The 27,566-nt window shown below is 50.0% G+C and overlaps 2 protein-coding genes across 3 annotated transcripts in view; both read left to right on the top strand.

The window, feature by feature from the left end:
- LOC133359612 (uncharacterized) overlaps positions 1 to 3,026 on the top strand; it is a 35,698-nt gene extending 32,672 nt beyond the window's left edge. For both annotated transcript variants that reach the window (XM_061578080.1, XM_061578079.1), the window contains 2 exons: positions 325 to 543; positions 889 to 3,026. In XM_061578080.1, coding sequence (XP_061434064.1) covers positions 325 to 543; positions 889 to 926 — 257 coding nt within the window. In that variant the 3' untranslated portion in view covers positions 927 to 3,026. The remainder of the gene's footprint in view (positions 1 to 324; positions 544 to 888) is intronic.
- A 5,631-nt stretch (positions 3,027 to 8,657) lies between these two features.
- The window catches only part of LOC133359388 (nucleolar RNA helicase 2-like), a 34,132-nt gene continuing 15,223 nt past the window's right edge, over positions 8,658 to 27,566 (top strand). The window contains exons 1-8 of the mRNA XM_061577788.1: positions 8,658 to 8,847; positions 15,858 to 16,031; positions 16,863 to 16,913; positions 18,525 to 18,716; positions 19,171 to 19,246; positions 19,656 to 19,843; positions 24,292 to 24,409; positions 27,066 to 27,368. Coding sequence (XP_061433772.1) covers positions 8,794 to 8,847; positions 15,858 to 16,031; positions 16,863 to 16,913; positions 18,525 to 18,716; positions 19,171 to 19,246; positions 19,656 to 19,843; positions 24,292 to 24,409; positions 27,066 to 27,368 — 1,156 coding nt within the window. The 5' untranslated portion in view covers positions 8,658 to 8,793. The remainder of the gene's footprint in view (positions 8,848 to 15,857; positions 16,032 to 16,862; positions 16,914 to 18,524; positions 18,717 to 19,170; positions 19,247 to 19,655; positions 19,844 to 24,291; positions 24,410 to 27,065; positions 27,369 to 27,566) is intronic.

Raw genomic sequence — 27,566 nt, 5'->3', positions numbered from 1 at the left:
GCAGCCTCCTCACCTGCCGGAGGAACTCACTGAAAATGGGACTGTAGCCAGATCTTTCAAGGATCTGCGAGCTCCTCACACTGTAATCTAGCCTGGTTAATCCCAGGATGGTTCAAGATGGCAATCGGTGTGTGGCGCTGCAAGTTACATTATTTGCTGAAATTACAGAGCGATTTGCGATCGTGAGTTACTGACGCAGATTCCATATCCTCAGCAACCCGCGACCACTACTCATCCTTGCAGCGCCGTTCGGAGAATTATGTGACCAAGAGAGAGAGAGACACAAATAAAGAGATGTTGATGATGATGCTGATGAATTCACAGTTGAAAAACGGGAGACCTTATGTGGAGGCTCCAACGTCGCCCCGGGCAGCTCCAATGACGACGAGGGCAGCTGCGACGTCGCCCAGGGCAGTTCCAACGTCGCCCAGGGCAGCTCCAACGTCGCCCAGGGCAGCTCCAACGTCGCCCAGGGCAGCACCACTGTCGATTTGCAGGACATGGACGCGCAGGATACCACTGCCGTGGAATTGAATGATGAAGGTTGGTAGTGAAATCTGACCTCTCCCGCTACTCTTACGCCCACCCCACCTGACCCCGCCCACCCCTAATGTCATCCACTCAGTGGGCCGAGTCTTCTCCTGGGCAGGATCAGGAAAGTGTTATCACTGAACACGCGCATCATCAATTGGTCGATCGTTCATATTCGTTCTAGAGATCAGCGGAAAATGCTTGCTTTTGGATTATCCGCGATTTAAAATTTTCCGCAGCCATCCTGCCCATCATTAGCATGGATAGTCGAGAGTCTACTGCGTGTTTTCAATGGCTTTGTGCCGCCCCCTAATCGCCTCCTCTTCATTCTCTCCCCCCCCCCCCCTACTCCTGCAGATTCAAAACTCCTGGAAAAAGGACAAGTAACTGCATAGAAGAGAGAGGAGGCAAGATGTTAACCACCTCGCCTGGGATGCATGAGGTTGTCGGTTCCATTCCGACCCTGAAGCTCGCTGTATTTTTGGATTTTGCATGTCTCCCCCCCCCACCCCTGTGGTCACTTGGATTTTTATTTGGGTCTTCTGGTGTTGCCCTCCACATTTATGAACGTGCCTTCAGAGTATATTTATTCACTTTATTCTTATTTTTCTATCTACGTGACTTTACCGAAAGAACCAAAGAATATGACTTCTTGCAGTCACGAAAGTTTTAAGTCAACAGTATTTTGGCTGTTAGAAATTTCCGCTTGATAAGCTATCATTTGTGGCCAGGCCACTTCTGAAATAGAGCTAAATAGTTCAGTGGGCCTTACGTGGCTTGATTTGTCCCGATGAAACGTTCCGAGTTTGCTGTGGGATCGGCCACACAATGAGAGGGCCAGGGTACGAGAAGGTTGGTGGAAAATTGAGATCACATTTCGTGTTATAAGCGGTGGTTGCGGCAGTGGTGGTAAAGGTGGTGGTAAAGGTGGCGGTGGTGGTATTAAGGTTGTGGTGGAGGTTGTGGTGGTAGAGGTGGTGGTGGTAGAGGAGTGACGCTCACAACAACGAGCAGAGCGCCAGGTGGCTAAAGCACAGCAAGTTGGCACAGTAGGGGGCACAGGTGGTGCATCAGCCAGTCGTCTCAGTCATCTCAGTCGACCCGTGGCACCTGGGTCTGCCCCGTGACCTCCTGCCAGCGGACTTTCGACACTTCATGTATTCTCAAGGTGCACATGGCCTGGCACAAGCGTCGTGGTGACGTCACCGCCACTTAGTGGCAAATGGCGGTTGTTGTTGGTGGTAGAGGTGGTAGTGGTAGTGTAGCAGTGGTGTAGCGGTTAGCGCTACACTGCGCTATGAACCCGGCGACCCGATTTCATTACCCGCTCGCGGCCAACACCAGTGACGATTATTTAAACGAGTCCTGGGCCTCTCCTGGGTCGACTCAGCCTCAAATGAGTACCTGGTGTGGTGTGTAAACATCGCCACTGGGGAGACAAAGGAGGTCGGGCGTGGTGCTGGCCACCCACCCCCTCGTGTACCCTTTCGGCCTTCATAGGTGCTCGCTAACAGCACTTGCCCCAACAGTCTGTTAAGGCTATACGGGGATCTTTGTTTTGGTGGTGGCGGAGGTGGTGGTGGAGAAATAATAAAATGTATAGAGACGAACAGGAGGTGGTGGTAATGATGATCATGTGGAGGAGGAAGATAGGGAAGAGGTGGTGGTGATGGAAGAGATGAGGTGGTGATGATGATAATGAAGGAGGAGGGGATAACGGAGGAGGAGATAAGGGAGGAGACAGAGGAAGGAAGAGTTGAAAGAAGATGAGTGGGTGGGTGACTGGGTGGGTGAGTGAGTGGGCAGGTGAGTGGGTGGGTCAGTGAGTGGGTGTGTGGCTGAGTGAGGGTGGATTATTTCAAGTTCAAGTTTCATGTATTAGGTATAGCCCTGTGAGCCATGCGGCTCTTGAGTCGGGTGCAACCGCAACAAACAATATAAGAACAGAGAACATAAAGTGACGACGCGCAACAGAAACATCCTGGAAACACCAGCAAAATCTTCCAAAAAAAACCCCACTGTATTACAACGCTGTGTGCAAAAATCCCAATATGATGCAAGTCAAACAATAACAACCATAAGACGTAATACTAGGGTTCTTCCCCCTTTTTCCGGCAACAAAACTGAAACCTTTCCACAAGGATCCACGTCTGCATTAACCACAATACTTGCAGTCAAAATGCAAACAAAAAACACACTGATAATATATGCATTGCAGACACTAATCCTTGTAAAAAGGCTTCAGCTCCGTTGCCCAAAAAATGGGAAAACCCCCATCATTATATTTTGGTACTGGCAAAGGAGTTCTAATGATGACCCATAAGACAATTTAGAATAAAGTTATTAGGCCAACTCCGCACTTCTGCAAGAAACATGGCTTAACCATGTTTTCGAAATCACCAAAATAAAGCTATAAATACAATGTAACAACAGTAATCATATGAACTTTGATTCAAATTTAACAATAAACGATATACATAACATGTACGACTAAACTTGCAGCCATATCTGGCAGCATGGCACTCCCAGTGTATGATGTGTGAGTGAGTCCGTGTATTATGAGTGAATGGGTCAGTGGTTGTGTGAGTGTATGATCTGTGAGTCAGTGTATGATGTGTGAGTGAGTCAGTGTATGATGAGTGGGTGTATCACGGCATCCTCCCCGCCATTGCGGTGGGTGGGTGAGTGGGTGTGTGGGTGAGTGAGGGTGGATGATTTAGTGGGTCGGTGAGTGGGTGAGTGAGTAGGTGGGTGGTTGAGTGAGTAGGTGGGCCGGTGAGTGGGTGGGTGAGTGAGTGAGTGAGTAGGTGGGTGGGTGAGTGAGTAGGTGGGCAGGTGAGTTGGTGGGTGGGTGAGTGAGTGAGTGAGTGGATGATTTAGTGGGTTGGTGAGTGAGTGGGTGGGTGAGTGAGTGGGCGGATTATTTGCTGGGTGGGTGAGTGGGTGAGTGAGTAGGTGGGTGGGGGAGTGAGTAGGTGGGCAGGTGAGTTGGTGGGTGGATGATTTAGTGGGTGGGTGAGTGAGTGAGTAGGTGGGCAGGTGAGTTGGTGGGTGGGTGAGTGAGTGGGTAGATGATTTAGTGGGTGGGTGAGTGAGTGGGTGGGTGAGTGAGTGGGTGGATGATTTAGTGGGTGGGTGAGTGAGTGGGTGGGTGAGTGGGTGGATGATTTAGTGGGTGGGTGAGTGAGTGGGTGGGCAGGTGAGTTGGTGGGTGGGTGAGTGAGTGGGTGGATGATTTAGTGGGTGGGTGAGTGAGTGGGTGAGTGAGTGGGTGGATGATTTAGTGGGTGGGTAAGTGGGTGGATGATTGAGTGGGTGAATGATTGAGTGGGTGGGTGAGTGAGTGGGTAGATGATTTAGTGGGTGGGTGAGTGAGTAGGTGGGCAGGTGAGTTGGTGGGTGGGTGAGTGAGTGGGTGGATGATTTAGTGGGTGGGTGAGTGGGTGGGTGGGTGAGTGAGTGGGTAGACGATTTAGTGGGTGGGTGAGTGAGTGGGTGGGTGAGTGAGTGGGTAGATGATTTAGTGGGTGGGTGAGTGAGTGGGTGGGTGAGTGAGTGGGTGGATGATTTAGTGGGTGGGTGAGTGAGTGGGTGGGTGGGTGGGTGGATGATTTAGTGGGTGGGTGAGTGAGTGGGTGGGCAGGTGAGTTGGTGGGTGGGTGAGTGAGTGGGTGGATGATTTAGTGGGTGGGTGAGTGAGTGGGTGAGTGAGTGGGTGGATGATTTAGTGGGTGGGTAAGTGGGTGGATGATTTAGTGGGTGGGTGAGTGAGTGGGTGGGTGAGTGAGTGGGTAGATGATTTAGTGGGTGGGTGAGTGAGTAGGTGGGCAGGTGAGTTGGTGGGTGGGTGAGTGAGTGGGTGGATGATTTAGTGGGTGGGTGAGTGGGTGGGTGGGTGAGTGAGTGGGTAGACGATTTAGTGGGTGGGTGAGTGAGTGGGTGGGTGAGTGAGTGGGTAGATGATTTAGTGGGTGGGTGAGTGAGTAGGTGGGCAGGTGAGTTGGTGGGTGGGTGAGTGAGTGGGTGGATGATTTAGTGGGTGGGTGAGTGAGCGGTGGTGTAGCGGTTAGCTCGCTGCGTTACGAACCCGGCGACCCGAGTTCGATTCCCGCTCACGGCCACCAACACCGCCCGGCCGCCTTTGGGGAGACAAAGGCGGCCGGGCGTGGTGCTCACCACCCACCCCCTCGGGTGCCACAGTGCCGGCCTTCATAGGTGCTCGCTAACAGCACTTGCCCCCAACAGTCTATGCAGGCTACACGGGGGATCTTTGTAGTTATGATTGCGTCATGACGTCACCACGGCGCGAAATATTTTACGCAGTTCGTCCTGACGTCACGCGTTTTAGTTTTGCCCGGAATATAATCCGTGCGTCATGACGTCACGTCCCTACATACCATCCAATTCACAACGTGCGTCATGACGTCACTGCAGCAGTTACCGCCCCCCCCCTTTGTGCGGTGACATCAATCACGACGCGGTGACATCACTTGACCTAGGAACGGAATAGTAATTTGCGGCATGACGTCACCATCACGTTGCGTCTCAGTATTGTACGTCATGACGTCAGCACATTGCGCTATTTAAATGACCAATTTCCCTTAATTCTAGATTTGAAGTTTTCGTGACTGCAAGGATTCATATTCTTTGTGTTTTTTCGGTAATGTCACGTAGGTAAAACATTAAAATAAATTAAATCACGACGTTTCGGGCGCAACACAAGCGTCCTTCTTTAGGTGGGGACAACTTAGTGAAAGCACAACCGCTTAAGTGTGTCTCAGAGGTGGATGTGACGAGTAATTACATCAAGTTCATTTATTAGGTATAGCCCTGTGAGCCATTCGGCTCTTGAATCGGGTACAACCGCAACAAACAAAAAACAAAAACTTGAACAAGAAAACATCTTAAAGTGACTATGTGCAAACAGAAAATCCAAGAAAAGACAGCAAAATATTGCAGAAAAAGCACCGTACACCAACGCTGTGTGCAAACATCCCAGTGGGATGCAAGTCAAACAACAACAACCACAAGACAACTTAGATTGAGGCCATCAGTCTAACTCTGTACTACAACAAACAAACATGGCCAAACCAAAAAACTTTTCGAGAATCACCAAAATAAAGCCATAAAAGCAATGAAACAGTGATCATAGGAACTGTGACCGAAATTTTCACAATGAACGAGATAAACAACATGTACCACCAAACCCTGCAGCCATAGCTGGCTGCATGAGTCACTCCACAACAGCAGGAGCATCAGTCGGAGAATCAACATTTTTCAATGCACCTTTAAGATCAGTACACTAAATCAAAACACAGATCATACTTTGCAGCGATCATCCGGAGCGAAACATTTTATTTTAGGCTACTGATTTGCAGTGACAGCTAGGGGTGTACAGCTCCTCTAGAGCAGTTTTGAGAGAGGATCTCACAGGTAGTGATTCAAGTTGCAGTTTATTGGCAATAGCATTCCAGACCCTGGGGGCATCAATAGCAAAGGCCCTTCCTCCAGTATTTGTACGTCAATATGGAATGTGAAGCTGGTAAATGAGCGAAGACCTTAGGTCAAATTTGTTCTTTGAAAGAGAGAGGACATCCAGCAGATTCTAGATTTGAAGCTTTCGTGACTGCAATGATTCATACTCTTAGGTTTTTTTCGGTAAAGTCACGTAGGAAAAAAAAGATAAATAAAAAAATAATAGAAATAATAGTAGAAATAAAATAATAATCACGACCTTTCGGAGGCAACATAAGCTTCCTTCATCAGGTGTAAAAAGGCACAGCAAAATAACTGTAATAACACACCCCCTACACACACACCCTCTACAAACACAATTTGTAATGTCCCATCACAAATAACTTTCACTACAGTTATTTTGCTGTGTCTTTTTACACCTGATGAAGGAAGCTTGTGTTGCCTCCGAAACGTCGTGAATTATTATTTAATTCAAATAATAAAAAAATATTTATTTATTTATTTCTCCCTACGTGACTTTACCGAAAAAACCTTAGAGATCCAGCAGGTAGTCTGCGGATATAGTCGCGGGGGAGATGGGGGGAGGGGGCATGGTGAGTGTGGGGGCGGGGTGTGGGCTGGGAGGTAGCGTTGCGTATACCCCGAGCAACGATTGGAGTCTTTTCCGAGACCAAGGTGCTCTGCAAACCTTCTGGCTACCATCAAAGGTTTGTACACGAAGCCGTCCAGATATATAAACACAGAAATAACTTCAACCGTGATGATGGGTACAAACTGAGTAATCATTGGAAAGATTTCGATTTAAAGCTTTCGTGACTGCAGGGATTCATCTTCTTGGTTCTTTCGATAAAGTCACGTAGAAGGGAAATAATAAAATAATAAAATTAAACATAATAAAATACAATTCTCACGACGTTTCGGCCACAACGCAAGCAGCCGTCCTCAGGTGAAGAACAGGTCTGTCGGAAAGACAGCGTCTGACATTGGAAAGATGTTATTAACCATGTAAACAAGTATAACCCGTAAAAACTAAGTTTTTCACTATAAATCCTTTATATGCGTGGCGGCTAGAGTCCTCTCGTCCTCTGGCTTGAGATGGCTGCCACCTATGGGTCAGATGATTGTCTGCCAGTATTAAGCAATTGGTAATTAAATATTTAATTTGTTTTCCCTAAACAGTGTAAAATTTTGGAAAAAAAATTCACGAACATTAATTGTCTCGCACAACGAGTCTGTGTGCAAAATGTCAGCTCGATTGGATCACGGGAAGTGGGTTAAAAACGACCGAAAGATTTGCACGGTCGTAAGCAAGCAAGCAAGCACGCAAGCACGCAAGCAAGCAAGCAAGCAAACTTAATATAAAGGATTTAAAAATATTTATTTACGCATATTTGTACCATCTTATTTGACAGGTACTATTCTACTTTAGCGAGTGTTGACATCCCCAGCGTTTAACAGCGCTGCCTTTTTAAATCCTTTATATTAAGTTCGCTTGCTTGCTTGCCTGCTTGCGTGCTTGCTTGCTTGCTTACGACCGTGCAAACCTTTCGGTCGTTTTTTAACCCACTTCCCGTGATCCAATCGAGCTGACATTTTGCACACAGACTCGTTGTGCGAGACAATTAATGTTCGTGAATTTTTTTTCCAAAATTTTACACTGTTTAGGGAAAACAAATTAAATATTTAATTACCAATTGCTTAATACTGGCAGACAATCATCTGACCCATAGGTGGCAGCCATCTCAAGCCAGAGGACGAGAGGACTCTAGCCGCCACGCATATAAAGGATTTAGAGTGAAAAACTTTGTTTTTACGGGTTATACTTATTTGTGTTTCGATTGTCAGCCAACACCGGTTACAACTTGAAGTCGAGGTACACCGATTGTTCTCTTTTAGCCCCGCCCACCCCACCCCAACACGTCCCATTCACTGGCTACCACATTCAGATAAGCCCCTCCCCCAACTCTACCTTAACTTGTATTTAGGAGCTTGTCTCTTGGATTTTTTCCTCACTTAATACAGTAAATTTTAGCTGTGACGGTCCCACCTGATGACGGAGACTTGTGTTGCCTCCGAAACGTCGTGATTTATTATTTTTATTATTATTTATTTTTATTTGTAACTACGTGACTTCACCGAAAAAACCTCAGAGTATTTCAAACTGAGGCTTTGTAATGTAGATGGTGTAAGTAGATAAGCCACCTTTTTAATTTTAATTTTACTTTTATTAATTTTAATTTTTTACCTACGTGACTTTACCGAAAAAAACCTAAGAATATGAAGCCAACCTTTGTTATGCTGCCGGGTAAATTAATAAAGCATAAAAGTTCAACCACCCCGGTACGTCATGACGTCAGACCTTTCAACCAACTTTTTTTTATAATGTGCGTCATGACGTCACATCCCCTGCCTCTCTTACGTCGTGCGTCATGACGTCACCGCCTCCACGTCGTCCTTGTTTTTTACGCAGCCCATCCCGACGCCTCTCGCATGTTTTCCCGTTACATAATCCGTACGTCGTTACGTCACATTCCCCCCTTGCAGACCCCTTTAACGTTGCGCGTCATGACGTCACTTTCCACAATCCTCCGCAATCACCGTGCGTGATGACGTCAACGACCGTACGCGCTGACGTCACGTCCGGTCCTTTACCACGCGGCCAGCAACCAAGAAGGCGGCCGCCTTCACAGCCGGAGCCAAACAACAGCCAGACAACAGCCAGACAGCAGCCAAACTACAGCCGCAAGCAGCCAAGCAACAGCCGCAACCAACCAGCAGCCAGCAGCGATGCCCGGGAAGATCCTCGCCGAGCTGGAGGAGACCACAGCGGCGCCCACGACGGTGAGCGGCGCTGGGCCTGAGGCCTGCACTGCGCTAGGAGAGTGCCGGGCCCGCACAGACCTCGCGTCTCGTGTCCTCTACTGCAGCCCCCTGGACTGTACTAGAGCCTCCCCCCCCCCCCCCCTTGTACTGTACTAGAACCCCCCCCCTTGTACTGTACTAGAGCCCCCCCCTTGTACTGTACTAGAGCCCCCCCCCCTTGTACTGTACTAGAACCCCCCCCTTGTACTGTACTAGAGCCCCCTCTTGTACTGTACTAGAGCCCCCTCTTGTACTGTACTAGAGCCCCCTCTTGTACTGTACTAGAGCCCCCTCTTGTACTGTACTAGAGCCCCCTCTTGTACTGTACTAGAGCCCCCTCTTGTACTGTACTAGAGCCCCCTCTTGTACTGTACTAGAGCCCCCCCTTGTACTGTACTAGAGCCCCCTCTTGTACTGTACTAGAGCCCCCCCCCTGTACTGTACTAGAGCCCCCCCCCCTTGTACTGTACTAGAACCCCCCCCTTGTACTGTACTAGAGCCCCCCCTTGTACTGTACTAAAGCCACCCTTGTACTGTACTAGAGCCCCCCCTTGTACTGTACTAGAGCCCCCCCTTGCACTGTACTAGAGCCCCCCCCTGTACTGTACTAGAACTCCCTAGTACTGTACAAGAGCCCCCCCTTGTACTGTACTAGAACCCCCCCTTGTACTGTACTAGAGCTTATTTGCACTGTGTGTGGGTCCCCCATGTACTGTACTCGCCCCCCGTACTGTCCTAGCGCCCCCAACACCCCCCCCCACCCCCCAACAACCCCCCCCCCCCCACCCCCCAACAACCCCCCCACCCCCCAACACCCGCCTGTAGGGGGGGCTGCGGCTGCTGCTGCTGCTGCTGCTGCTGCTGCACGGCTGCGCTAGGTCGACCTGGCCTCAAATGGGCGACTAGTGCGGTGTGTGGGTGTGTCTGCTGTGTATTGACAAGAAGAGACATCGCTGTCTGGGGGAGACAAAGGTTGCCGGGTCTGACGTTGGTGCCGGGGCCCACACACAACGCACACACCCCCGACACACACACACACTACACACACCGGACACACACACACACCCCCTACACACACACACACCCCCTACACACACACACCCTACACACACACACCCCCTACACACACACCCCCTACACACAAACACCCTAAACACACACACCCCCTACACACACACACCCCCTACACACACACACCCCCTACACACACACTACACACACACACCCGACACACACACCCGACACACACTCCCTACACACACACCCTACACACACACACCCTACACACACACCCCCTACACACACCCCCTACACACACACCCTACACACACACCCTACACACACCCTACACACACACCCTACACACACACCCTACACACACACACCCTACACACACACACCCCCTACACACACACACCCCCTACACACACACACCCCCTACACACACACACCCCCTACACACACACCCCCTACACACACACACCCCCTACACACACACACCCCCTACACACACACCCCCTACACACACACCCCCCACACACACACCCTACACACACACCCTACACACACCCTCGTGTACCACTGAGCACGGACAGCACTTGGCCCCGACAGCCTGGGGGTTAGAGGCTACACCCGCGTGCTCTCCGCCGCTATCTTTGTTTGCGCGCGGGCGATTGATTTCAGCGTTGGCTCCAGCCAATTTTTGATTGAGACCCCCCCCCCGCCGCCCTCCATATGAAAGTCGAAGGCACCCTGAGCCCCCCGATTTGAGTTTTTTTCTGCGCTGAGCCAAAGGCGCTGCCGCATAATGACGTCGACGATGATGATGACGCACCAGTGAGGGCGGCCAGGGTTGGTGGGTCACGTGTGGATTTTCCCCGTGCACTGAATCCCCATCGTAGCGGGGATAGTGGTGTGGATGTAGTTATTTGTATCCTTACCCAACGGTGATCCCCGCCAAGGCGCAGCCTTACGTACATGCATAGGACGGCAGAGCTCGGTGGCTATGAGATGTTAACTACCTCGCCTGGTATGCAGGAAGTCGTGGGTTCGATCCCGACCCTGACGATGCCTGCTGCTGTATATTTGGAGTTTGCGTCTCTCTCATCACCACGGTGGCTATGAGATGTTAACTACCTCGCCTGGTATGCAGGAAGTCGTGGGTTCGATCCCAACCCTGACGATGCCTGCTGCTGTTGTAGATTTTGAGTTTGCGTCTCTCTCTCATCACCACGGTGGCTATGAGATATTAACTACCTCGCCAGATATGCAGGAGGTCGTGGGTTCGCTCCCAACCCTGACCATGCCTGCTGCTGTATATTTGGAGTTTGTCTCTATCTCTCTCTCATCACCACCATGGCTATGAGACGTTAACTCCCTCGCCTGGTATGCAGGAGGTTGTGGGTTCGATCCCAACCCTGACCATGCCTGCTACTGTATATTTGGAGTCTGCATCTCTCATCGTCACCACGGTAGCTAGGAGATGACCGAAGCCATATTCATCGGCTCCCCTCTGCATTTTTCTTAAATTGGTTCATCTCGTTTGTTGAATGATGATCACAGTGTCAGTCCGACACAGGAGGTCAGAAACCTTAAAGGTAATTTTTTGAACAGAGGCACACGTATCTAAGGTGGTTAAAATGCCCTTTTTCCACCTAAGAAATATTGCCAGAATGCATCACTTCTGCTAGAATACATCACTTCCTGTCACCTGCTGACTTGGAGAGACTGGTCCATGCTTTTGCGTTATCCTGACTGGGCTACTGCAACACTTTACTGGTTGGGATACCGAGCAAAGTACTGGGCAGACCCCAGCTTGTTCAGAATGCAGCCGCTCGAGTGCTTACATCACATACACTATTCTGTGAGCACATTACACTAGTGCTCATATCCCTTCATTGGCTACCAGTCAAATTGCAAGTGGATTTTAAGATGCTGCTATTAACCTATGAGGCTTTTTAAGGGCTCACCCCACATTACTTGCAGGAACTAATACATTTATATATTCCATCGAGGTCATTAAGATCTTTTGATCTCCAACTGCTCAGCACTCCCAGGTCTAGGGTTGTGCTCTTTTGGCGATTGGTGCTTTTGCTAGCGTGCCACCACCCACAAGCTATGGAACGCCTTGCCACTTCAGATCAGAAAATCAAGAGTCGGTAGAGATATTTAAGTCTGCTTTGAAAACCCATCTCTTTAAAGTGGCCTTCTATCTTTAGTTTGGTCGGTTGCCCTGGTTCAGTTTTTATTTCCTACTTTCCATGCATTGCTCATTGCAATTCTAGGATGGAATGCGCATTACACATTTTAATCATAATTGCAACTACCTCGTCTGGTATGCAGGATGTCATGGGTTCGATTCCAACCCTGACAATGCCTGCTGCTGTATATTGTGGAGTCTGCATCTCTCTCTCCCTATGGTCTCGTGGATTTTTCTCTCCAGGTCCTCCGGTTTTTCCCCCTACATTTAGAATCGACATGACGTTTAGATTGGAAGATTTTCTGTTTTTTCCAGGATGTTTCTGTTGCGCGTCGTCGCTTTAAGATGTTCTCTGTTCATATTTTGTTTATTGCGGTTGCACCCGACTCAAGAGCCGCATGGCTCACAGGGATATACCTAATAAATTAAACTTAAAAATTTGAAACTTATTTCGATAATTTTTGTTGCTGCTATAAATTTCCATGTGGTGATCAGCCACTTCGTTGAACTGTCTTGTGTGATAGCCAGGTCACTTCTGATATGTAAGCTACTAGCGGGAAGTACCCGGCGTTGCCCGAGACTTGGATTCCTTTCTTGGATTATTAGACGGCCTACGCGGGAGTAGGGGGGGGGTATGCGTGATGTCAGCAGGCACACTGCGTAACGCTGCCGCATGCGGGTGACATCACAGATGTGACGTCACCGCTCACTTTCCGTGCAAAATATATTCATTATTGCGCCCCCCCCCCCAAAAAATACAAAAGTCTATTTTTATACTTTTTGCATTGTGTACAGTAAGGAAGCTACCCACATGCCAAGTTTCAAGTTTGCATGTTGGGAAGTATGCTAAACAATTCGAACAGACAGACACATTCCCAAATTTCCCTTTTATATATAGACTAGCGGGAATTACCCGGTGTTGCCCGGGGGAAAATATATTTCAAAACTTAAAAACATAACATATACATACACAAATACTAAGCTATTGTGAACGCCCGGCGTGCGGTTTATCTGTACATTTGTCCGTCAACAAAATTATAAGTCAAAAAAGTTATAGAAAGTGGGGGGTAAATAGTTGATCTAAAAGGTTTCCGAAAATTGTCGACCCCCCTCGCCACCCTCAATAAATATTTTTACCCCCGCGTAGACATATATACATAAACACCCTACATACAATAGAGTGAATTGTATCAAGTGACTCTATAGTAGTATCTGACTCTACAGTAATAACTACTGACTGCAGTAGTATCTAATGACTATAGTAGTTGCCTACTCAATCTATAGTGGTATCTATTGACTCAATAGTAGTATCTACTGACTAGTAGAACTACTAACTCCATAGTAGTATCTGCTGACTCTATATTAGTATCTACCGACTCTGCAGCAGTATATACCGACTATAGTAGTAACTGCACACATTGGGGTGGGAGGGGGAGAAGAGGACAACATCACACTTTGAAGAATTACCTCAGCGTTGTCTTTTTTTACACGCTTTTATTTAACTCACTCTGTTGTCGTTGTTGTATCCTCAAATCTTGTAACTCAATTTTAACCCACTTCCCAATGTGGTATCGACTGCAAACTTGGTATACTTATGTCATACTGATGACAATACGATATATTATAAAAAAAATAATTATTTTTTTACATTATTTTTTATGTTATGTTTCGGCTTGGGTCTAATTGTCCACGGTAAACTGACGTTGGCTGTAATTGCTCACGGTCCCTTACGTTATGGCAAGCTTTTGGGCCATTTCCTGGAGTCGTGGAGTTCTCCCATTAGTAGTACAGTCATGTTTAAAAAAGCGTGTTTTTAAAAAAGTTTTTTTAAATAGATATTTTTTTGCATTAAAGCGAATGATAATGTTTCCTCGCCCACACCGATCTCGCGTGTGTGTTGCTATGGGAACCACGACGTTTCGTGCATGCGAAGATGCGTGCTTTGGCGTGCGCTCAGCGTAGTAATATAATCATTAATAGTACTAAATTATCAATTTAACTACTTTAAAGTTAGAAATGTAAACCCCAGTTTGTGAGTTAAAAGCGTCGCAAGTTGCGTGCACAGACCGTCAGACGGAGAGACACACAGGCAAAACATGACTTTTATAGGTAAGAATTAAAAGTACTTGCAATAATAATTTAACGAAATAAATTTTAACATAAAAGACCCATTGGCATTGTACCGTTTAGCCATGTTACTTGGGGGAAACGTTTAACGTGCTACTTGTAAAGTTTGCATACAATAACCCTATTAAATTTCGATTTAAAGCTTTCGTGACTGCAGGGATTCATCTTCTTGGTTCTTTTGGTAAAGTCACGTAGAAGGGAAATAATAAAATAATAAAAATAAAACATAATATTAAATAAAGTATACTATTATGTTTTATTAGTATAATTAAATTTTTTCCCTTCTACGTGACTTTACCGAAAGAACCAAGAAGAAGAATAACCCTATTGTTTATAATTCATATAATTATATATTTTTAAAGCAATTTAATGATAAATGAAAATAAAACTTTGATCATTACCTGATTAAAATAAAATAAAACAACGCGCGGTAGAAAAAAACTTACGCTCGCGCGCCAAGAATTGATTCTTTAAATCGAGCAAAGGAATCGAAGGTTGTAGATTTCCTAAGAATCGGCCTATTCCCGTTTAATCGATACCACAAACGCTCACCAGATATCGATTCTCGCCTGTCCTGTATGTGGGTTGATGCCGCACACTTCATGGTCATTCCACCCCCCCCCCCCCCCCCCAAAATACAAAAGTCTATTCTTATACGTTTTACATTGTGTACAGTATGGGAGCTACCCACATGCCAAATTTCAAGTTTGTAGCATGTTGGGAAGTATGCTAAACATTTCAAACAGACACACACATTCATACTTAATTTGGAGCTTTCGTGACTGCAGGAATTACTCTTTGGTTCTTTCGGTAAAGTCACGTATAAAGAGGAAATAATAAATTATGTACGTCTCTCTCTATGTATCTCTGTGATATCTGTCTCTACTTATATGTCTGTCTATATGTCTCAGGTTCTGTGTTTTATCTCTCTCTCAAATTTAGCATTCTCAGGAAGAACGTAATCAACCAGGTAGGGTGTTGACTGTTATGTTATCCGACTCTCTGTTGTATTACATTACATTTCTAAGTATACTAGATTTGTGTTTCTATTTCAATCATATCTGATGATGATTGCTTGTGTTGCAATCGAAACGTCGTATGCTAGTACTTAATTTATTATTTTCTCTTTATACGTGACTTTACCGAAAGAACCAAAGAGTAGACACACACATTCACAAATTTCCCTTTTATATATATATAGACAAACCTCAGTGGGATTTACCTGTTAAGATAAAACGTATTCGTTTCATTTGTATATTTTCTTAAAGTGATTTGTTTACCTTTCCTAAACTGTTGCTCTCCTAGTAGTAGTAGGTTTTTACCCTTTAAACTGGTACAAAACTGACACCTTTATACAAGGCATCATGTTTGCATTTTGACTGCTTGTGTTGCGGTTATTGCAAACATGATGCCTTGTATAAAGGTGTCAGTTTTGTACCAGTTTAAAGGTTAAAAACCTACTACTATATTTTGCCACTGGTAAAGGAGGTCTCAGTGTTGCTCTCTTTTCGTGTTTGTTGTGGTAACGTTGTGACTACCCATTGTGCCCCGACTGGACCCATCTTTCACAAAGGAGCTTCACAGCTCATCGTACCCCTCCTGCAGCATCAACGGAATGTTGTGATTGTGACATTGCGAGACGCTCCGTGTTCCCGGATGTTAGGAGCCAAAGAAGGTGAAGGGAGAAAAACGGCGGAGGCAGAAGGGAGGAGACGCAGAGACCACGATGGAGGAGGAGAAGGAGGAGGAAACACCGGAGGAGGTGAAGAGAGCAAAGAAGACAAAGAAGAGAGAGAGACGCCAGGAGGAGGAGGAGACACAGACCGTCCCTGAGAAGGTGAGATACAGGGAGAGACAGAAGACACGCGGGGGGAGAGAGACGGGGGGGGGAGAGAGACGCGGGGGGGAGAGACGCGGGGGGAGAGAGACGCGCGGGGGGAGAGAGACGCGCGGGGGGAGAGACGCGCGGGGGGAGAGAGACGCGCGGGGAGAGAGACGCGCGGGGAGAGAGACGCGCGGAGGGAGAGAGACGCGCGGGGGGAGAGACGCGCGGGGGGAGAGACGCGCGGGGGAGAGCCACGGGGGGACAGACGCGCGGAGAGAGAGACACGCGGGGAGAGAGACACGCGGGGAGAGAGACGTGGGGAGAGAGACACGCGGGGGGAGAGAGACACGCGGGGAGAGAGACACGCGGGGGTAGAGACACGCGGGGAGAGAGACGCGCGGGGAGAGAGACGCGCGGGGAGAGACCGCGGGGGGAGAGAGACGTGGGGAGAGAGACACGCGGGGGGAGAGAGACACGCGGGGGTAGAGACACGCGGGGAGAGAGACACGCGGGGAGAGAGACGCGCGGGGGTAGAGACGCGCGGGGAGAGAGAGACGTGGGGAGAGAGACGTGGGGAGAGAGACGTGGGGAGAGAGACGTGGGGAGAGAGACGTGGGGAGAGAGACGTGGGGAGAGAGACGTGGGGAGAGAGACGCGGGGGGCGAGAGACGTGGGGGGAGAGAGACACGCTGGTGGAGAGAGACGCGGGTGGAGAGAGACACGTGGGGAGGAGGAGACGGGAAGAGAGACACGGGGAGAAAGAGACATGGAGAACTGTGTCTCTGCATGCACCTAGCCTGGCACGGGCTGCATGGTGATGTTACTGTATGCTGCCTCCCACAGTCTCCAAAGAAAAAGAAGAAGAGAAAGAGCGAGGAGACTGAAGAAGCACAGGTGACGGTGGCGATTGTGGTGATTGTGGTGATGAGTGTGATGCTGGTGCTGATTGATGGTGCTGATTGATGGTGCTGATTGATGGTGCTGATTGATGGTGCTGATTGATGGTGCTGATTGTAGTGATGGTGGTGATGATGGCGGTAGTTATTTGGTGGCGGTGATGGTGGTGGCAACGATGATGATGATGATGACGATGGAAACTGCTTCAGTAGCCCGCGATCAATGAACCCTCTGGGAACAAAAAATGAAGACCATAAAAAATAAATATCTTCAGAAAAGCGATTCAAAGGAGTAAAAATTTAAACGTGTTCAGAGTATTTGCTGCTATACATTTCCACGTGAGCTGATATCGGCCACTTGGTTGACCTATCACTTGTGGTGGCCAGGGTCACTTCTGAAATAGAGCTACACAGCACAGTGGGGACTTACACCTGGAAAAATAAAGAATAGTTTAGTTGATGATATTTGTTGCCAGCACAGCTCCCAGACTGTGGAACGCTCCGCATCTAGTGACCGGGCAATCGGAGGCACTCGCGTTCTTACTTGAATCTGTCTTAGCATAATGAAGTTTTTCTTTTAGGTCAGATCGCATAAATATAAATGTGTCGTTAAAAACTAAACTAAATGACTATCAACTATTTTGATTTTATTTTACCAGGTAAGGCACCACTGGGCTATGCAGCTATTGTTTCAGAAGCGACCTGACCGTCGCAAATGCTTGCTCAACGGAGCGGCTTTTCATCATCATCATGTGGAAATGTATATCAGCAAAATGCTCTTAAACGCACGATGTTGATTCTAAACGTGGAGGGAAAAACCGGAGGACCCGGAGAAACATCCACGTGATCACGTGGCGAACATGCAAACCCCAAATATACAGGTGTCGGGGTCGAGATTACTTACCAGGCGAGGGAGATACCATCTCCTAGCCAGCCACCGAATGAAGGCTGGCACAGCGCATGCATTTCAGAGTATTTCGCTGCTGCTATAAATTTCCACACGATGATGAACAACTTCATTGCGCTGTTATCATTTGTGATAGCCAGGGTGGTCGCTTCTGAAATAAATAAGTAATATTTAAAAATACTTTTTTAAAAACACGCTTAAATGAAATGTACCGTACGAGTAATGGTAGAACTCCACGACTCAAGGAAGTGGCCCCGAAGCTTGCCACAACGTAGGGAACCGTGGTGATTTACAGCCAACGTCAGTTGACCGTGGACAATTAGACCCAAGCCGAAATATAAGATAGCAAAAAGATTGCTTAAAAAATATATTTTTTTATGATAGAATATAGTATTGTCATCAGTATGACATACGTATACCAAGTTTGCAGTGATACTACATTGGGAAGTAGGTTAAAATTGAGTTACAAGATTTGAGGATACGACAACAGACAGAGTTGAGGATACAACAGACAGAGTGAGTTCAATAAAAGCGTGTAATAAAAATATCTACACAGCTGAGTGGGGGTCCTTACACCTGGTAAAATAAAATGTTATTTAAAATATTTTATTTTGGGTGCTCGCTCACGGCACTTGCCGCAACAGTCTGTTGAGGCTACCATGTTGAATCTCTAATGATGGTGATGCTGCTGTTGCTGCCCAGGTTGTGGAGGAGGAGGTTGAAGAGGAGCCGAAGAAACCCAAATCCTCATCCAAGAAACGGAAGCTCCCTCCCACCTCCCCTCCTTCCCCCGCGAGCGCCAAGGAAGAGGAGGCCCCCCTTTCCGCCGCCTCCATCTCCTCCACCACCTCCTCGCTCTCCGGCGAAGAGGTGGAGGGGGGAGGCAATGCAGAGGTGAGGTTTGCACCAACTCCTCCTGATCCTCCACCCCCTCCTTCACTTTCACTCATCCTCCTCCTCCACCTCCTCCTCCACTTTCATTCCTCCTGCTCCACCCCCTCCTCCACCCCCTCCTCCACTTTCATTCCTCCTGCTCCACCCCCTCCTCCTAGACCTCCTCCTCCACCTCCTCCTCCACCCCTTCCTCTTCCTCCCCTCAACCCACGTGACCAGCACGGAGGTCGTGTGGGACCCTGATGTTCAGCAGGGAATGGGACAGATCGCTGTGCAAGTAAACGTTGAGATTGGAGGTGAAGCCTGGGTCCGCTACGTTGGGACCCCTCCGATTTGTGCGTCAGGTTCAGTACGGAGGAGTTGGACAATTCTAACACGGCACTTTCTTTCCCCCTCCCTCTCTCCCTCTCACTCTCTCCCCTTCTCTCTTCCATGTGCGACTCTCTCTCTGTAGGTTCTCTCCGAGGAGCAGATTGCCGGAGCGTTTTCCAACTTCAACATCTCTGATAAAACCATCACCCTCCTGCGTGGTAACTCACCCACACGCTCACACACACACTCAAAGACCCCCCATAGCCTTAACAGACTGTTGGGGCAAGTGCTGTTAGCGAACGCCTATGAAGGCCGGTGCGGCGCACGAGGGGGTGGGTGGCCAACACCATGCCCGGCCACTTTTGTCTCCCTAGTGGCGATGTTTACACACCGCACCAGGTACTCATTTGAGGACCGGTTCAGATAATCGTCACCGGTGTTGGCCGTGAGTGGGAATCGAACTCGGGCCACTGGGTTCGTACCACAGCACGCTAACCACCACACTACCACTCCCCACACACTCACGCACACACATGCTCACCCACACACTCACTAACCTACCCACCCACTCACCCACCCACTCACCCTGTGTCCTCTCCTCCCACCACCCCCACTCTCTGTGTACAGGCCGTGGGGTGTCGTATCTGTTCCCCGTGCAGTGCCTCTCCCTGGAGCCCATCATGGCCGGCTGGGACCTGGTGGCCCAAGCCCGAACGGGAACCGGCAAGACGCTGGCCTTCGCCATCCCCCTGGTGGAGCTGCTGCGGCAGAGACACGGGACGGGCAACGCATCCAAATACGGCCGGCTCCCACAGGTGGGGGGAGAGACACGGAGACGCGGGGAGAGAGACGCGGGGAGAGAGACGCGGGGAGAGAGACGCGGGGAGAGAGACGCGGGGAGAGAGACGCGGGGAGAGAGACGCGGGGAGAGAGACGCGGGGAGAGAGACGCGGGGAGAGAGACGCGGGGAGAGAGACGCGGGGAGAGAGACGCGGGGAGAGAGACGCGGGGAGAGAGACGCGGGGAGAGAGACACGGGGAGAGAGACACGAAGACACAGGGACACGGGGAAAGAGACATGGGGAGAGAGACAGAGAGAGGCAGAGAGAGACATGGGGAGGGATAGAGACACGGAGGAGATACGGGGAGACGCAGATAATGTTGATGATTTCATTGATGGGTGGTGGTGGTGGTGCAGGTGATGATGGGGTAGGTGATGATGTGTCGCTATTGAAGATGTTGATTATGGTGGTGCTGGTGGAGTACGTGCATCTGTATATGTGATTGTGAGTGTGTGTGAGGAGCGGTAGTCCGGCAAAACAACCCCCATTGTTGGTGCCGGACTCCAGCGCTGTGGTGAGCGGTGCCGTGGGGGGAGGGCCAATTTAGATTGGCCACTCCCCTCATGGCGTTTGTAGCCACCACAGCAGCTAAATGGGGGCTTTGGACGGGTGTGAGGGCTGGTAACCCCTCCACCTTAAAATCACAATACCATGGAATAAAAATATAATTAAGCTTGTGCCGGAGGCCCCGGGGGGACAGGCGTCCATGACGTCTCCTGGCCAAACCCCATTTGGCGGAGCCAGGAGATTAAATGCTTACCCTCGGGGTTCCTCCAGAAACGGCAAAAAACCACTGCAGGTAGCCACGTGGAATGTTCAAACGCCCACTGCGGAGGAGAGGCTGCCACTCCTCTGCCGGGAGCTGGACCGGTACCGCCTGGATCTCTGGTATTCAGGAGGTCCGGTGGACCGGCTCTGGCTCCTGCCACCATGAGGGATGGACGGTCCTCTACTCGGGGCAGGAGACTGCCAAACAAAATGGAGGGGCTCTTCTTCTGAACAAAAGAATGAAGGGAGCGTAGCGGTGAAGTGTGGAAAGCTGTAAGCACCAGTCTAGTTTGGGCTCGTCTTCCCATCAAACAGAGGCGAGGAGTGGTGGTCGTGGTTACTTATGTCCCCACCGAAGACTAACATCCGTGGAGGGATACAGGCAAGGCCGATGAGTCCACGATGCCTTTTATGACCTCCTGTCACAGGTGCTAGCTAAAGTGGCCCCTCGGGATAGACCCATCGTGTTGGGTGACTTTAATGCCCGAGTTGGTCATGATGCTGGCACCTGGTCTGGAGTGATTGGAATGCAAGGGCCAGATCAGCTCAATAACAATAGTAGGAGGCTGCTAGATTTTTGTGCAGCCCATGGGCTTATAATTACCAACACGCTGTTCCGGCATCAGCCCATCCACACAACATCATGGATGCATGCCGGGTCCAAGCAAGAACATCTGCTGGACTACGTAGTGACGGAACAGCGGATGCGGGCCCATGTCCTTGATACCAGGACCTACTGTGGAGCTTATCTGCCCACTCACTATCGACCTGTCATCTGTAAAATGCGCCTGCCATTCTTCCACTCCGGTGGTGGGTGGACACCCAGGACCCCATTCAAACCCATAGTGGCATGGTCTCAGCTAGCTGATGAAAGTTGCAAGCGAGAATTTCATCATCGATTCTAGCTGGGGTTGGCATCGTCCGCCACTCCTGATTTTGAGGCGAAATGGGTGAGGTTTAGGACTGGCTTATGCAGCTGCAATGGCTGCGTTGGTTACACGGTCCAGACCTCCCCAGAGAACCTGATTGACATGAGGTGGTGTTTAGGCTGGCTGAGAAAAAGTGACAGGCCCACTCTCATCATCTACAGCATCCCACGTCAGAGAATGAGGAGGCTTGCCGCAGCCTTCGCTCGGAGGTTCAGAGAGCCGTGAGGCGCTGCAAGGATGGGTAGTGGTTGCGGGTTGCTAAGGAGATGGAATCTGCCTTAGTGGCCCGCGATCACAAATCGCTCTTTAATTCCATAAAAAAAGTAACTTGCAGCACCATACCTATTACCATCATTAGGGGAAAGAACTGTGATCTGATCTTTGACCCCCAGGAACAGGTTCACAGATTTGCTGAGCATTTCTGTGAGGTCCTGGGGGAGGGGAAATCCCTCAGCCTGGAAACCATCATGGGGCAAAGTGGCGATGACCCTGTCGAGGCTGCGGTGCCTCAAATATTGGAGGAAGAAGTCACCCCCTGTGAGTGGCTGGCTGAGGTGCCATCTGTTAAAGTACTGAAGGCGATCCAAAGTCTGAGACCAGGAAAGGCACCGGGCAGAGATGATCTCCCAAGCCAAATGCTGAGGGATGGTGCCGTTTGTGCACAGACTGCCCTACATGACATCATAACAACAGTCTGGACCACTGGACAGGTTCCACAGGATTGGAAGGATGCCCAGGTGGTCCCCCTCCCTAAGAAGGGGGACCGCACAGACTGTAAAAACTACAGAGGCATCTCACTCCTCAATTTGCCGGGAATGGTCCTGGCAAGGATTGTTCAATATCGCCTTTCCAGGCACGCTGAGGAGAGGCTTGTAGAGCCCCAATGTGGATTCAGGAAAGGGCAGTCCTGCACAGATGCCATATTTTCTGTCCGTCTGCTACAGCAGAGTTGTAGGGAATTCCAACAGGATCTACATCTCTGCTTTATTGACCTGGTCAAGGCCTACGATACCATCAGTCGGCCTGGGCTCTGGGTTGTTCTTCATGCTTTCGGAGTCCCTGACTCTGCTCACGATCATTAAGGACCTTCATGATGGTGAGCGGGCCCAGGTAAAACTATGTGGCCGGGAGTCAGAGCCATTCCCTGTTCACCTTGCGGTGCGACAGGGATGTCCTCTGGCTCCCACATTATTTAACATCTATTTTGACCACGTAGGTCGTGAATCCTTCGATTGCTGTATCGGAGGAATTTCCATCTGGTACAGATACAATGGCTAATGGATGCCCGGGTGCGGTCAAGGGATGGCTCCCTATTGGTCAACCATGTTGATCATATGGTGATTGCTGCTCACTTAGAGGAGGAGTTTGAGATGCTGCAGCTGAACCTGGAGCTTGCCACCAAGAGGTGGGGCTTTTTCCATTAGCCCCACCAAAACTAAGCACCTGCCTGGGTATTTTCTACCATCGAACACTCCACCCCCAAAACTCCCAATTGGTGATGGAGCAGTTGTGGAGAGAGTGAAGAGCTTCCGATACCTGGGCAGTGGACTCATGAGCGCCTCCCATTTGACAGCAAAGGTCTCATTCCGAATCAGTCGAGCGGTATTATCTTTTCATTGGTTGCGTAATGCTGTGTGGAAGCTACCTGGTCTGTCGCTCCACACGAAGCTTCAGGTCTTCTCGGCCACAGTCATGCCCTCCCTTCGCTATGCTTGCGAAACGTGGACCCCCCTAATGGAACATCTTCGCCGGTTAGAAACATTTAGGCTGGCCAGCCTACGATCCATCCTAGGTTTAACCAGGCTGGATTGTGTGAGGAGCTCACAAATCCTTGAAAGATCTGGACAAAGTCCCATCGGTGAGCTCCTCCGGCAGGCAAGGCTGCAATTGGCTGGGTCATGTAGCCCACATTCCCAGCCACCGCATGCCTAAACAGCTTTTGTTCGGCCGGATAGAGGGGCCTAAACTGGCACAGCACAGGCTAGAGAAGAGATGGAGTGATGTGGTACAGGAGGATGTGGAGCTGAGTGGACTTGCCGATGACTGGTACCAACGGTGTCAAGATCGGCCTCTGTGGAGGAGGCTCGTGAAGGACGCTGCTGGGCAGTTGGAGGCAGTTGCCCTACAACAACAACGGAGGGCAGAGGAGCTACGCTCACAACAACGAGCGGAGCTCCGGGTGGCTAAAGCACAGCAAGTTGGCACAATAGGAGGCACAGGCGGCGCATCGGCCACTCATCTCAGTCAGTCGACCCATGGCACCTGTGTGTGCCCCGTGACCTGCCAGCGGGTGTTCGACACTTCATGTGCACATAGCCTGGCACAAGCGCCATGGTGACGTCACCGCCACTTAGTGGCGAATAGCGGTTGTTGAGGAGCGGTAGCGTAGTGGTTAGCACGCTGCACTACGATCCCGGGAGAGACCTGAGTTCGATTTCTACTCACGGCCAACACCAGTGATAGCGATTATCTGAACCGGTCCTGGGCCTAGGTCTACTCAGTACCTGGTGCGGTGTGTAAACATTGCCGCTGGGGAGACAAAGGCGGCCGGGCATGGTGCTGGCCACCCAACCCCCTCTTTTGTGCCACAGTGCCGCCCTTCATAATTGGTGCTACTCGCTAATAGCACTTGCCCCCAACAGTCTGTTACAGGCTATACGGGGGAGAGCTTTGTTTTGTGTTGATGGTGCTGGTGATGTTGACAGTGATGGTGTTGATGTTGCAGGTGCTGGTGATGTGCCCCACAAGGGAGTTGGCCGTGCAGGTGGCCGACGACCTCCGAGCCATCGCGGCCCCTCTACGCGTCGCCTGCTTCTACGGGGGCACGGCCTACGGGCCCCAGCGTGAGACAATTCAAATCATAACACTCACTCATACACTACTCACTAGCTACTCATTCAGACAGACACTCACTCATACAGACACTCATTCACTACTCACCAGCTATTCACTACTCACTCGCTGCTCACACAGACACTCACTCGTATACTACTCACTCACTAGCTACTCTCTCATACAGACACTCATTCACTACTCACCAGCTATTCACTACTCACTAGCTACTCACTCACACAGACACTCACTACTCACTCACTTGTTTCGAACTCACTACTCACTCATACAGGCACAACATACAAACACTTATACATACATACAGACAATCACTCGCACAAACCCTCATTCATACAGACAATCACTCGCATAGATACTCAATCATACAGACACTCATATATACAGACAGGCATACGTACGGATACTCACTTATACATAGACACTCACTCACACAGACAAGAACAACAACAACCGCCATTCGCCACAAAGTTGTGGTGACATCGCCACGGCGCTTGTGCCAGGCTATGTGCACGTTAAGGCTACATAAAGTGTCGAACGCCCACTGGCTGGAGGTCACGGGACAGACCCAGGTGCGATGGGTCGACTGACTGAGATGACTGGCCGATGCACTACCTGTGCCCCCTACTGTGCCAACTTGCTGTGCTTTAGCCACCAAGCGTCCCGCTCGTTGCTGTGAGCGTCGCTCCTTTGCCCTCCGTTGTTGCTGGAGGGCGACTTCCTCCAACTCTTCAGTAGCGTCCTTCACGAGCCTCCTCTACAGAGGCCGATCTTGACATCGCTGTCCACTAAGCTCCACGTCCTCTTGTACCACATCACTCCATCTCTTCTCTAGCCCGTGCCGCGCCCGTTTAGCAAACTCTAGCCGGCCGCACAAAAGCTGTTTAGGCATGCGGTGGCTGGGCATGTAGTGGCTGGGCATGCGGGCTACATGACCCAGCCAACGCAGCCTTGCCTGCCGGAGGAGTTCACCGATGGGACTTTGTCCAGATCTTTCAAGTATTTGTGAGCTCCTCACACAATTCAGCCTGGTTAAACCCAGGATCATAAGCAGGCCAGCCTCAATGTTTCTAACCGGCAAAGATGTTCCATTAGGTGTAGAAAAGGGAGGGCGTGACTGGCCGAGAAGACCTGAAGCTTCGTGTGGAGCGACAGACCATGCAGCTTCCACACAGCATTACGCAACCAATGAAAAGATAATGCCACTCGACTGATTCGGAGTGAGACCTCTGCTGTTAAATCGGAGCCGGTCATGAGCACACTTCCCAGGTATGGGAAACTCTCCACTCTTTCCACAACTGCCCCATCACCAATGGGGAGTTTTGGGGGTGGAGATGGTACAAAATACCCAGGCAGGTGCTTAGTTTTGGTGGTTTTGAAGGTAAGGCCCCCACCTCTTAGTGGCACACTCCAGGTTCAGCAGCAGGGCCTCCAACTCCTCCTCTGATTGAGCAGAAATCACCAGATAATATAATCGGCATACATAACATGGTCAACCAATAGGGAGACATCCCTTGAATGCATCCGGGCATCGGTTAGCCTCCCATTGTATCTGTACCAAATGAAAATTATTCTTGTACAACCATCGAAGGCTTCACAAACTATGTGGTTAAAATATATGTTAAATAATGTAGGAGCCAGAGGAAATCCCTGTCGCACCCCAAGATGAACAAGGAATGGCTCCGACTCCCGGCTACGTAGTAGCACCCGGGCCTGCTCTCCATCAAGAAGTTCTTATTGATTGTCAGTAGAGAGTCAAGGACTCCGAAAGCATGCAGAACAACCCAGAGCCCAGGCCTACTCATGGTATCATCGGCCTTGACCAGGTCAATAAAGCAAAGATGCTGTAGTAGATGGACAGAAAATATGGCATCTGTGCAAGACTGCCTTTTCCTGAAACCACATTGGGGCTTCGCAAGCCGCTCCTCAGCGTGCCTAGCAAGGCGATGTTGGATAATCCTTGCCAGGACCTTTCCCGGCAAATTGAGGAGGGAGATGCCCCAGTAGTTGTTACAGTCTGTGGGGGGTCCCCCTTTCTAAAGTGGGGGACCACCAGGGCATCCTTCCAATCCTGCAGAACCCATCCAGCATTTTGCTTGGGAGATCATCTCTGCAGGGTGCTTTTCCTGGTCTCAGACTCTTCTGTACTTCGTCAACAGATGGCACCTCAGCCAACCACTCACAGGGGGTGGCTACTTCTTCCAATATTTGAGGCACGGCAGCCTCAGCAGGGTTATCCCCATTTGCCCCACGATGTTTTCCAGGCTGAGGGATATCCCCTCCCCCAGGACCTCACAGAAATGCTCAGCAAATCTGCAAACATGTTCCTGGGGGTCAGAGATTGGATCACAGTTCTTTCCCCAGACACTCACACAGACACTCGCACAGACACTCACACAGATACTCACTTACGCAGACACTCACTCACCCCTCTACGCGTGGCCTGCTTCGACTGGGGCACAGCATACGGGCCCCAGAGTGTGTCGCTCCACCACTCGCTAATTACTTGCCACTCACTCGTACGGACACTCACCATGGTGATCACCATCACCATTCGCAGTGGCATCTTTGTTCGCGTCTCGCCGCGCTCCCCTCTCCCCCCTCACCCCCCCCCCCCCCCTCTCCTCACCCCTCTCCTCACCCCCACAGTGCAGCAGATCCGTTCTGGGCTGGACGTGCTGGTGGGCACGCCGGGCCGACTCCGCGACCTCATCCAGAACCACGGCCTGAGGCTCCGCGCGAAGCACACCAACGAAGAGGAGGACTCCATCAAGAAGAAGAAGGATGAGGAGGTGGTGGAGGAGGTGGAGAAGGAGGAGAAGAAGGGGGCAAAGAAGAGCGGAGGGAAGGAGGATGGCGTACGCCACGTGGTGCTGGACGAGGTGGACCAGATGCTGGACATGGGCTTTGCCGATCAGGTGGAGGAGATCCTGGGATGCATCTACAGCAAGGGTGAGTGCCAGCGACGGCCGGAGAGACATAGACAGAGATAGACGGATAGAGACAGAGAGAGAGGCAATCTGTCTTTCTCTGTGTGTGTTTGTCCCTCCCCGTGTGTCTCTCCCCATGTGTCTCTCCCTGTGTGTGTCGCCCCGTGTTTCACTGTGTATTTCTCTCCCCACGTCTCTCTCTCTCCCCGCATCTTTCTCC

The sequence above is a fragment of the Lethenteron reissneri genome, chromosome 65 (genome assembly GCF_015708825.2).
Source record: "Lethenteron reissneri isolate LAM-NWPU_2019-01 chromosome 65, ASM1570882v1, whole genome shotgun sequence".
Taxonomy (NCBI): domain Eukaryota; kingdom Metazoa; phylum Chordata; class Hyperoartia; order Petromyzontiformes; family Petromyzontidae; genus Lethenteron; species Lethenteron reissneri.
The sequence above is the reverse complement of the archived record's forward strand: the minus strand, read 5'-3'. Positions and strand labels throughout refer to the sequence as shown.